Raw genomic sequence first — 11910 nt, 5'->3', positions numbered from 1 at the left:
AGTCAGTTTATCATTGGTTATGGAATAAACATAGCACTCTGGTTATCATTAATAATATTTATTTTGGAAAAATATTTTAAAAATGAATTTCTTCATTAACAAAATGGTAAAAAAAACTCAAATAACATTTGCACAATATTCCATAAATACATTTATATACAAAAAAATATAGTCACATAGACCCGAAGTGCCTTTGTACATATTTACCAAAAAATTTAAATTATAAAAAAATGAACATCACAAAATACTCAAGCTTTACAATTATCATGAAAATATTTTTACAGATTCAAAAAAATAACACACTTTTTCTCACCTAGTAAAAACACATTTTAGTATCAAAAAAGACAATAAAGGCAGTGTTTGTGTCTCTAATTCAAGAAAAGACTGGCTCATAAGAATCCAAAATATACACTTCAGGCAGTGCATGCTTCTTATGTTGTAATTAAGTCCATTCATTTAAATATATATAGAAAAGCAACTGACCATAGTGCAATGATAAAATTCATAAAAGGCAGTGCAACAGTAATCCTTGAACACAGACCCTTGCCTGGTGTCCACCTTGTTTCTTTATTTTGCAGTCACTTTGCTAACTTCAGTAGAGAACCAGCTCAAGCCTGAATTTAGTTTCTCAGCAGCAGTCAGTGAAGGAATCTATCTCCCATTCCTCTTTCAGCAGCATTCATCGGGGCACGTCTCCTCTGAAATTGTTCTGAACAACCACCTTGCCATATCGCCTCTGGTTTACACCTAGTGAGAGAAAACATGAGCAGAGATCAGGAGAGGTTAATGGAAAGTAAGAAGAGGGCTGTAAGGCTGCAGAGGGTCGGGACTCTGTCTTTGCGCCGCGCAAGAACGGACTCTGCATGAAGCATACTAAGGGGCAGGTCAGCAGACCACAACCACACCACTACTGCATCCTTGTCCGCAAAAGTCATCGTACCAGTAACATCCACAGCAGCAAGTCACTGAGCTTGTCTTTACAACATCCACAGCATGACAAACTCGAGCTGGCTGAATTTCAACAGGTACAAATCACTGTGGCACCATGGAAAAGAGTTTAGCTGCCCTGACGTGTGTCAGATGAGGGTTGTGCACTGAGACTTGTCTCTGCTGTTCCAACTGCCAGGCAGTATACTAACCTCAGTTGCTATGATGCACTCATCTTTCTCTTCTGATATGACATACACCGACTGGTACTTTGTGTCCTTTGAAGTGGAATATACTGAATCTGGTCGTTTTCTTTCAGAAGTATCACTACTGAAGACAAAAAGAGACAACACAGGTCAGATGGCTGTTGCTTACCACTACCTATGAGACGCACACCCCCTTCAGACTCAAGCTGCCCCCCGCACTCAGATGTGAGAGATACCTCTTTAGTTGTACTGCACTTTTCTCCTCTGCCTCCGAATCATACGTTTCACACTTGGCTTCACATTTGCTGTGCTCCTCTTTAACAGAGTCCTCGTTCTTGAGTTCATGCACCAAATTGTAATCCACTGATGGGTATCTGACTTTGTAGCCATTTTTATCGGAGTTGTCGCTGTGAAAGTCTACTTTCTTATTCGTGTTTTTAATCTGAGTGGCACCAATGACACTTATGGAAATGTCCTTCTCGCGCTGGCAATTCGCCAGGTTGTTCATGGTCTCAGTCTCGCTCCTGCAGGCATCAGGCTGGTGGTGCCTCTTCTGCACTCTGAGCCTGACACAGACGACCACAGCAGCGCACCCCAGCAACAGCATGAGGACCAGAATAATCCCGGCGCACACGGCGATCCAGGGGAACTGGGTGTTCTGGCCTTCCGTGTACTTCTCAGTGAAGTCAACGATGACCGGTCCCTGAGGCGGCTCGGGGAGCAAAAATTGGCAGTTGAGCCCGCCGTACCCCCGGGCACACTCACAGACGTAGCGGTTGTTTCTTTCATGGCAGGTGGCCCCGTTGTGGCAGGGGTTGTGTTCGCATCTGCTCACCGGGGTGCTGCAGTTCTTCCCGTTGTATCCTGGGGGGCAGGTGCAGGAATAATCATTGACACCATCCTGGCAGGTCCCTCCATTGACGCAGGGAAAGGAGGCGCAGTCGTCCACGTTATCATCACAGTGTCTCCCAGTGAAGCCAGCCTGGCACTGGCATATGTAGGAGTTCCCCAGATCAACGCACTGGGCTCCTGCAAGACATCAAGGGGGATGAGCGCTGAGTGGTGGGCAGCCAAACCCGACAGCCTCCCACCTGCTGCTCTCGGGGCTATCGTCACAACCGGCAGCTGAGAAAAGCTTTCTTTTTGAGACGTTAGCTCAACCTTTGCCAAGTCTAATCCACCCTAAAAAGTATGGGGTTTTTTTAAGGAAGATATTTGTTAATCAGATCAATTTTTCACTCTCCATCCTATTCCCTTTTTAACATTTCACTCAGCTTGGACAACAAAGCTAGTCCAGATCAGGTTAACACCACAATCTCACGTTACAGAGTTTGAGTGGCAATGAATGAGGAGGACTGCAGTAAAGAAAGTCTTCCCTAGTTTAATCAAAACGGGAAGATTACTGTTACCAGATTACAAGTAATAATATTTAGCGCTTGTACAGCATTTTGCATCCACAGACCTCAAAGAGTCTTTGCAAAACATTTGCAAGTGTAATCCTCCACATTTTTATGCATGAAGCTTCGGGCCAAGTTGCCTGGCCACAGTCACCCCTTGAGAAAATGCGATCTGCAGCAGTGGCCCAAACCGCACCATTACTTTTTAAGCACAGTTCCTCCACCAAGTCAATTATTGACATGACACGGACCATGACTGGTCAGTGGGCCTTATTATGAACTCCAGACCAGAAGCCAAAGTAACGGGATGGTCTCCTTTTAGAAGGTCACTGTAGCGTATTTGGCCTTACCATTAGCACAAGGGCTGGAACTGCAGTAATCGATTTTCTTTTCACAGTTGAATCCAGAATAACCCAGTGGGCAGCGGCAACTGTATCCCCCATCAGGGTTGTCGGTGCATCGCCCACCATTGAAGCATGGCCCATCAGCACAAGTCATTGCGCTCAGCTCACAGTTTTTACCATAGAAGCCCGGGGGGCAGGTACAGGAATAGCTGTTCTCGAGATCCTGGGGGGAAGAAATGAGAAATGATCAAAATATTTATCTTAAGTTGCTTCGAAATACAAAAAAGGATTTTGAAAATCAGTAAAACTGACACGAACTCCTCCCTTGTGGTTTCGGATGGCACAAGCAACTCAAACTTACAGTGCAGCTTCCACCATTCTTGCAAGGGTTGGCATCACATTCATTGATTTCAATCTCACAGTTGGAGCCTGTGTACCCGGGTCGGCAAGAACAAGTGTAACTCCCTTGACCAGTATTGGTACATGTGGCACCATTCTTGCAGGGCTTGTGGTGGGTGCAGTAGTTCAGGTCTGTAAAAGATTTTTTTAAAAAGAGAGGGCAGTCAAGATACTTGCTACTTCGCAAGGCTAGCACAGGGTGGGTGAGCTGGAAATAGCCGCTTGCTTTCTGCATTTCAAAACAGACACTCAGGCAAGGACTGAGAACTCACCCTGGTTGCAGAAAAGGCCACCCCAGCCTTCCTGGCAGTTGCACTGCCACGGCTGCTGGCAGGTACCATGAAGGCAGCCTGGGTATCGGATGCACTCATCACAATATCGGCCCTGCCAACCCACTCTGCATCTGTAAAAAAGAACCAACAACAAAGTCTCTTCAGATTTACGCTTCTCACAGTCGGAAACCCTATCGCAAACTCTGCAAACACACTGATGCCAGGGATCAAGTTTCCTAAAAGCCCTCAGTGATCCTTCATGTGAGAAAGTCACCGAGTCCAACCATAGCATCAGCTTTCATTGGTCCCAGCTATTTCTTCCACTTCCTTAGACAGAGCTATGGTTCCAGGTAGTTAATTTGTTTACTCTAATAACAAACAGCTAAACCTTACACACAGCACTGTAAACTCATTAGGTTAATATTAATGGCACTGATGTTTGACTTGTAGATTAATACTTTGATGTGGCATCACCTGGATTTCTCAAATTACCATCTAATATGAAGAAAGGCATTTAAACTGACCCTTCAAATGACCAATGGCTTACTTAACACCAGAGCATCAACGTGAAAGACAAAGAAGGGAGCAGAAGGGGAGTGGAAAACTTACTTGCATTCCCCAGGTTTGTCACAAAAGCCGTGTTGCTCATCGCATCCAGGCAAACAAATCGCTGTAAACAAACCAAGCAGGGAGAGACATCAGCACCAGGGCTGAACGCCTCCCTTTTACAAGCCCGATCCCAGGAGCACCTTGCGGGTGGGGAGCAAGACCCTTTTACTAGGTCGGGGCAGTTAAGCGCAGCTGAGTTAATCTCTGGAGTCTGCAGGAGTATTGATCTCGCCCCGTAACTGGGCACTTTACTTATCGCCAGGGATGAGCATTCTTCTTAATACAGTTGCACACAGACAAAAGAGGGCTCACAATTGCTCCCTTCCCCACAGCCCCTCACCCCCCTTCCCTTCCCAGTGAGGGTCAGAAGTCCTTTTTTCCAATTCTATGCACACAGCTCCACCTCTTAATATCCCCCGAAAGTGTGTGTGCAGATAAGAGTGGACAGCTGGTGTGCAGGGTGCCAGTGCAAGACAGCTGCTCTATTGTCTATTCTCTCCCAGCAGCTGCCCCACTGCAACAATACCCCGGCCCCAGAGCCAATGGGGCCGGCGGCCGGCGGCCGGGCAGCCTATCCCTGCCCACAGCTAATCTATGGCACGCGCGTGATTTCGCTGCAGAAAAACTTTTTTTTTTCCTTATTCAAATAAATAAGTCGAAAGTTCTTCCTCCCTCCTTCCCCCCCCTCCGCCCTGCTCCGAAAGGGGCGAGCGGGTGGGTGCAGCCCTGGTAAAAGAGGTAAGCAGGCCAGCGGGAGGGAGGATGAGGGAAGGGAAAAAAGGGACTTCTGCTCATTACTTCGCCTGGTTATGGAACTCATTAAGCAGGCACTGCAAAGTTTTAATTCAACAAAGCCAGCTGGAGACAATGGCATGCAAAGGGAAGGGGGGAGAAGAAAAAGAAAGAATCGGTGCTGATAATCAGATCGCCTCCAAGTTAGAAAGAATGGAGCTGGGGGCAAGGCAACGGGAAGCAATCTGCAACTGGCAGCTCCACTCACTAACGGGAAAACATTCTTTTTGCACACACACATAAACACATCTCCCCTGCCTAGTAGGTTTGCATCGCTGTTATAAGCTGTTTTTTGCTGAGAGGAAAAGCAGAGCAAAGAGTGTGCATAGCGAGTCAAGAAAGATGGACAGCCTTCTACTTTCCTGTGGGAAGAGCAGCAATGTACAGGCATCCGAAAGTGCTGACAGCCCTGAAAGAGCTCATTATCAAAATGCTTCCTTTTTCCCCACCCCTTCACACAACTGGACTAGGCACTTTTGATCATGAGAAAGGTTGTCATTCCTATTTAAAACACTATCAAAGGAAATGCGAGCCCCTCTGCCTGCTGTTTATTGTGCAACATTGTACCATGAACTGCTAAAAGCATCGTAGCAGTCACTAACTGTGAATAATCAATCTGGGCTTGTTTGATAGCAGCTCAGCTGAGATCACAGTGTAGGTGGGCTTTAAGAAAAACAAAAATACAACAAGAAGAAAACCGGGCGGCTGCTTTACAGCCTGTAACTGTTTTCTCCCTGCCTGCCTGACCCTTTGATGACTGGAGAGGAGCACTCGCCCAGTACGTCATCTGCCAGCGTACTTCAGATCCGTGTATACACACAAACAGAGAATGCTGTCACACGCTGCAGCAGGAGCTCTGTGTGCATGTTTGGGTGTACACCACTATGTATCTACAAAGGGCAGCAGTCTTGTACAAAGCTGCAAGTATCTGACATCCCTGACTATCGTCTCTGTGATCTGCTTACTGTCCCAGCTTTTCCTGCTGTATCAACACACCACATTCCTCAGCAACTTAAAGCTCAGGCGTGCTTTAAAACTCATGTCCCTCACTACTTTATTAGTAGCAATGATCATGGCAACGGCACAGAGGAGAGATGGGGAAGAAGCTGAATGTTCTTGTGGCTCCAGGTGCAACAATCTCTGTTAGTGGCAGTTTACGAGTACCCCAAATGAGAAATGTATGGTCTAGAGGCCACAAAGAACATCTTGGACCTCCCAATACTTCTCTCAATACAAGGTAGCAAGACATCAGACCTCAACAAGCCTACCAATCAGCCTGCTGCATGGATGTTGCCAAATCCTAGCTCCCTCTCCCAAAGCCATGTACCCTGTAGATGATGATATCAATGTATTATGGTTGAAGGGATGGCTAGGTATAAAAAGTAGTCCTGATATATTTTAATAAATCCTCAAGCAACTGCTGAATGTTTTGCTATCAGATTTGATGTCTACAGCAAATAAGCAAGAGTGTAATGTTGGCACTGACATTTTATTATCTTGAGAAGGGGCTGTCTGCGTTAACTTTCTGTGGCAACGCTGAGGACCTCCCGTCCCCCCACACCAGTTCAGCCTGTATGCAGCACCAGACCTCCAGCCCCTGTAGCTTGGTTCCCCCCCCAAGAGCTCAGGGGACACTGCTGCAACCAGCGCCCATGGAGACAAGAAGGTGGACACTCACGCTCAGTGCAGTACTGGCCTTTCCAGCCTGGGTTGCAGACTTTCTCGCCACGCTCTCCACAAGTGAAGTGACCAAAGGCATCGTCCCGGGGGCGGCAGAAGACAGAGCAGCCTTCTCCATAGTAGTGCTCATCACACACGAAGCGATAGGAGTACTTGAGGTCAGTGCGGCCACTGCTGTGCAGGTCCTGGGACCACTCCTCACCCACCGCCAAGTGCCTCTGGGTGGCCAGGCGGCTGATGAGGCGCTCAGGGTTCTCTGTGTGAAGATGGGGAGAAGAGGCATGATTAGGGAGCCTGAGGAAAGCAGGGGTGTAGGAAGATGCTCAACTGGGGGTCTCTGGTGGGAGGGGAACCTCAGAGGCAGGATAATAGGGCTGCATGCCAACAGGTTGGCCTCTCTTCCCATGATCTCCCAAAGAGGAGCAGGGATGGGATGGGGGGAACGCGCTGCACACTGCAGAGAGAGGGGCCGAGTAGGGCCGCAGGGCTGGGATTATTCCGGGGAAGAGTCTGTGCCAGGAGAGTTACCTGTGGTGAGGTCATCAGGAGAGTCTGTATGCAGAGCCTCAATGATGAGCGAGAAGGTGCCCTGGGGAGAGAAGGAGCAGAGACAACCCACCGGGAGAGCATGAGAGCAGGCAGGGCCAAGGGGGCAGCGCCCCGGGAGTTATCAGTCCCCCCCAGACAACCCCGGGGAATCGGTGGCCCCTTGGAAAGGTGCTTGCCCAGCTGGGGTGGCCCGGGTGTGCGGGATGGGATGGGATGGGACGGGACGGGACAGGACGGGACGGGACGGGATGGGATGGGACGGGATGGATGTGGGCCGCCCCCTACCGCGCCGCCCCCCCACTTACGGGCCAGGTGAAGCCGAAGGGGAAGCGGATGGGGTTGCTGAAGGCGGGGTCGGCGCCGCCCGCGCCATCGGGGACGCTGAAGGAGTTGGCGCCGAGGACGGGGGTGATGGCGCTGCCGTAGGTGCAGGGCGGCTCGGGGGAGACGCTGGCCTGGTAGTGCTTGAGGCAGACGCGGAAGAAGGTCTTGCAGTCGCACTGCTGCAGCCCGCCGCCGCCGGGGCCGCCGCCGCGGCAGCAGTTGCGGTTGCTGAGCAGCCCCTTCTTATTGACAAACTCCTGCAGCTTCAGCTCGAAGACCCCGGAGCAGCCGACCTGCGGGCGGGGACAGCGGCCGTCAGCCCGCCGAGCAGCCCGCTCCCCTGGCCCGACCCCAGCCCCGCCGGGCATCAGCGGGACTGACACCCCCCTCCCCGACGCCCCTCCCTGCTTCTCCCGGCTGCAACAGGCAGCAGCAGTCGACACCCCCGCGGGACCCCCCGGTGCAGGGACCACCGCAGGTACTTCTGCCCCCCACCCCGCGGGCACTCACCTGGCAGCGGCTCAGCAGCACCGAGAGGAGGGCGAGCGCCAGCAGGAACCGACCTCCCATTTTGGAGGGGCAGCTCTGGTGCCCTCGCTTTCCTCCCCCTTGTCTTCTCGTCAGAGGGGAAAGGGGAAAGTGTCTCTCGGGGGAAGGGGAAAACACAGCGGCCAAAGCCGCTCGCCCCAGCAGAGCTGGAAGAGTTAGTGTCACGGTCTCCTTCTTTCAGGAGTGTCTCTGACTTTTCTTTCCCCTCTGTCGATACCTCTAGGTGTAGCCTGTCGGCGGCTGACAGCTTTTTCGGATGGCAAAAGAAAAAGAAAGGATAAAGAAAAAAAAAAAAGGTTAAGATTAATCTGCTAAACTCTTTTTCTTTCCCAATCCACGGTGCTCCTCTTTTTCTCCAGGAAGAAAAAATAAAAATAAAAAAAATAAAAGCAACTTAATTCCCAACAGAGGCAGAGAAAAGGCTTCCCAAGGAAGATTAAAAATCGGCGATCTGGAAATCCTTGCAGAAGCAGCGGCGGACGCGGAGGCAGCGGCGATAATTCCCGGTGCGGTGAGATGCGGGAGCGGCTCTGCGCGGCTCTGCGCGGCTGCGCTCGCCCTGCGCACGTCGGGGCTGGTGGGTGTCAGACGGCAGCGGCGGCGGGCAGCAGGTCACGTCGGAGCCTTGATCCCCTTTTTCTCCTTTTTTTTTCTTTTGCAAAAGAAGAGAAGCTCTCTTTCCTTGTTGTGGGCTTACTTTTGTTTTTAGAGGAATCCCAGCCAACAAAAACAAGCTCGTGTCTCAACAGCGGCGCACTGAGCGTGTCCGGGTGTGCTCCTACGGGGGAGGGGGGGGTGCCTGCGCTGCGCTGCGCCGCGGCTCGGCTCGGCTCGGCTCGGCTCGGCTCGGCTCGGCGGCTCTCTCCGAGGGTAAAGCGCTAAGGATCTGCCTCTCCTTGGGCGCCTGCCTCCCTTATATCCCGCCGGCCGCCTGCATGCCTAATGAGATGCAAATGAGCAGCCCCCCAATCTGGCTAGAGCTGTCACAAAGGAGCCACTTTTCCAAACCCTCCTCTCAATGGATCGCCAAATGGTCAGTGAGCTGTAAAATGTGCAACCCTCCTCCCCCTCCCCTCCGCGCTCACAAAACGTGCTCATTTACATTCCTGCAAATTTGGTAACCGCAAGAATCCCCCTTCTGCTCCGGGGAGAGGGTGACACCCCCTCTGCACCGGAGAGAGGCAGCGCAACACGCTCCGGCGAGAAAACAACCCCGGGGACGGCGGGCTGTAATTACCTCTTGAAACGTGCAAAGCAACCGCCGTGCCCCCAAAAAGTAACTCGGTGATCATGACCACTTCCAAGGGGCATCTTCGGCTTTAAAGGGACGAGGGAGGTGGGAGGCAGCGAGCCGCAACAAGGGGAATCTGATCCCTTGAAATTCAAACCGCATTTCCCCTGGCAGAACGGGGATAACTGGGGAGGGGGGGAATGAATTTGCGCGACACGAGCCGGGGCTCGCCCTTCCCTGGGCTCCGCTCACAGCGCTCATCCCGCCGCCGGAGGGAAGGGGGGTCCCCGGGGGTCCCGGCGGCGGGGGAGGGCGCGGGCGGGTTCGCGGAGGGGACGCGTCCGCGGGGCTCCGCGGGTCCCGTCCCCGCCACCACCGCTGCCGGGAAGAGCCACCCGCTCCGCCCGGGTCCCGCACTCCTCTATGATTATTATCATCATCACCAGCAACCTCTCCCTCTCTCTCTCTCTCTCTCTCTCTCTTTTTTCCTCCTTCAGCTTAGTAAAAAGTGAGTTTGGTGTGTGTCGTTCGCGTGGCTGTCATTAAGGCCGTTTGTTATTGTGTGAGGGCTGAATCAGTTAGCTCTTTGTGCTCTCAGCTGTATGGTAATGTAGACAGCACCTGCTCCCTGCACAATGCGAGGGAGAGAAAGAGCTCCCCTCGGCGCACGCTACTGCCTCTACAACAATGTCCGCACATTTTTTAAAGAAATCCCTTCCAGCACTTTCCCCCTCCGTAAAAAAAAAAAAAAAAAAAAAACCCAAACCACAACAACCCAACTTTACGCCAACCGTCACCTTATTATTTTTTTACATATCCATCAGACATTAGAACTTTTGTTTTGATCTTAAAAACATGGAAAGGAGTTTACTGGTGCTGTGAAAGAGGGATAGAGATGATTACCGTTTGAGCACTTTCTGAATGATGGATGGAAGCGAGGGATAAAAGTTGGAGGGCGGCTCTGGCATGTCACTCGGAGCGGGGTTTTTCACTTTGTTCGGGCCCTTTCTTTAAACACCTTCGGTAGGCGCAGGCGGATTCATTAGGATGCAAGGTGTAACTGTCTCTGTAAATGTCATTTTAATTGTAACAGATCATTTCAGCACAGATTAAGCTTGTGTGCGAAAGGAGAGGATTTGGCTACAATAACCTCACTGTAGGTATGCCGTGCTAAAAGCCTTATTATGGCGACTTTATTGGGTTGAAACGTGCATTTGCATGGCAAAATGTGACTTTCATTGAAGCAGATGTCTTGATCACAAATTATCTTACAATGCGCTAGAAAAAAAAAATCTTAAAGACTTCTTGAAGTAAAAGCATTGGGTAATACCAATTAAAAGAAAATCACTAATGAGTTCATTCAGCCCAGCTCTTCTTGAGGGTTCCAGGACTGTAGCTGCCCACGTTCATTTACTGGGGGTTTGTGGCACGTACCCCAAACCCAGGCAGGTACCCTCGGTACTTAAAGAAGCATCCAGACTTCTGCAACATTTCGCCACTCAACGTGTGTGTCCTTTACATCTAATTTTGGTCGAACGAGCCGTCTACATCCAGGTACTCTTCTTCTCCCCTCTCCCCGCCCCTCGACGTTTAAGCGAAAGCTTAAATGTACAGGAATGTTCGGGGTTTTTTTTCACCCCGGAGTTCCATCTGGGCAGAGAGGGGAGCAGCGATCCCGCAGGCACTGTGCGAGGGCGCAGGGAAGGCGGCCCGGGAGGGAGCGGAGCGGGCGGCGGGTCCCCGGAGGACGGGCCGCCCGCCCCGCGGTGCCCAGGCTCTGCAGCGGGGAGCGGGGGGGCGTCCCGCAGCAACGCCGGGTTTAGCTGCACGTTGCTTTTGCCACCTAGCGTCCACATCTTTTCAAGTGGCTTGCCGCTGCTTCGCAAACTTTGCTGCGGCGTTATCCCCGGGAAAGGCGGGGGGGAAGCAAATCACTTCGTTTCTGGTTTACTCAGCGAGTGGGGCGGGGGGCAGTATCTGTCTTGAAATTTGGGGGTGGCTCGTCGGTGGAGGCGAGAAGTGATGTATCACCGCGGATCTTTTAATCTACGACAGATAGAAAGTTGGTCCATTAGCATCCTCTTGCTTAAAAAACGGGAAATTAAAAGTTACACGCGCGAGGGCTTTAACCTAGCGATAGAAAAAAAAAAAAAAAGACCCGAAAAAACTTGCCCCCAAACCCTTAACAACCCCCCTTCGGTACCGGGTATTTGTTAAATTGACGTGGCACAGATTTCTCGATTACCGCTGCTGAGCGTGACTGAAAGGCGCCGTGAGAGCCGGCAGGATCCTGCCCACGGCGCTCATTCTTCTCCGGCTTAATTTATGCCACGCGATTCTGTATTGGGGAAATCAAGCAGAAAGCTCCTTTTTCTGCTTTTTTCCCCCCTCTCCCTCTCTCTTTCAGATGCTGGGCTAACGGGGAGACTGTTTAACTTAAGTGTTTCTATAGGAGGCTGTTGTAGTTTAACTCCTGCCCACCAGTAGCTGAGGCGAACAAAGGAGGGACTCGAGGTCTAACTATTCATCCATTCTCTGCACTTTAATTTTCATTGATTTCGAAGACAAGGGGAGCCCTTAGGGATTCTCGCTGAAGGGGGATGACACGCCTTTAGACGCGATCAGCCCCCC

The 11910-nt window shown here is 51.1% G+C and overlaps 1 protein-coding gene across 1 annotated transcript; it reads right to left on the bottom strand.

Annotated features, from left to right (window-relative positions):
- Positions 1-716: 716 nt before the first annotated feature.
- On the bottom strand, positions 717-8069 carry DLL1 (delta like canonical Notch ligand 1). Its single transcript, XM_059835283.1, has 11 exons — positions 8010-8069; positions 7481-7792; positions 7155-7215; positions 6625-6882; positions 4155-4215; positions 3546-3676; positions 3236-3405; positions 2881-3097; positions 1370-2162; positions 1140-1257; positions 717-747 (listed from the first exon to the last, which is right to left on the bottom strand). The coding sequence occupies exons 1-11, from the start codon at positions 8067-8069 to the stop codon at positions 742-744; spliced, it is 2187 nt and encodes a 728-aa protein (XP_059691266.1). The 3' UTR covers positions 717-741.
- Positions 8070-11910: the final 3841 nt, after the last annotated feature.

Source organism: Gavia stellata, chromosome 2, assembly GCF_030936135.1.
Source record: "Gavia stellata isolate bGavSte3 chromosome 2, bGavSte3.hap2, whole genome shotgun sequence".
Lineage (NCBI taxonomy): Eukaryota > Metazoa > Chordata > Aves > Gaviiformes > Gaviidae > Gavia > Gavia stellata.
This window is presented reverse-complemented; position numbering and strand designations above follow the sequence as displayed.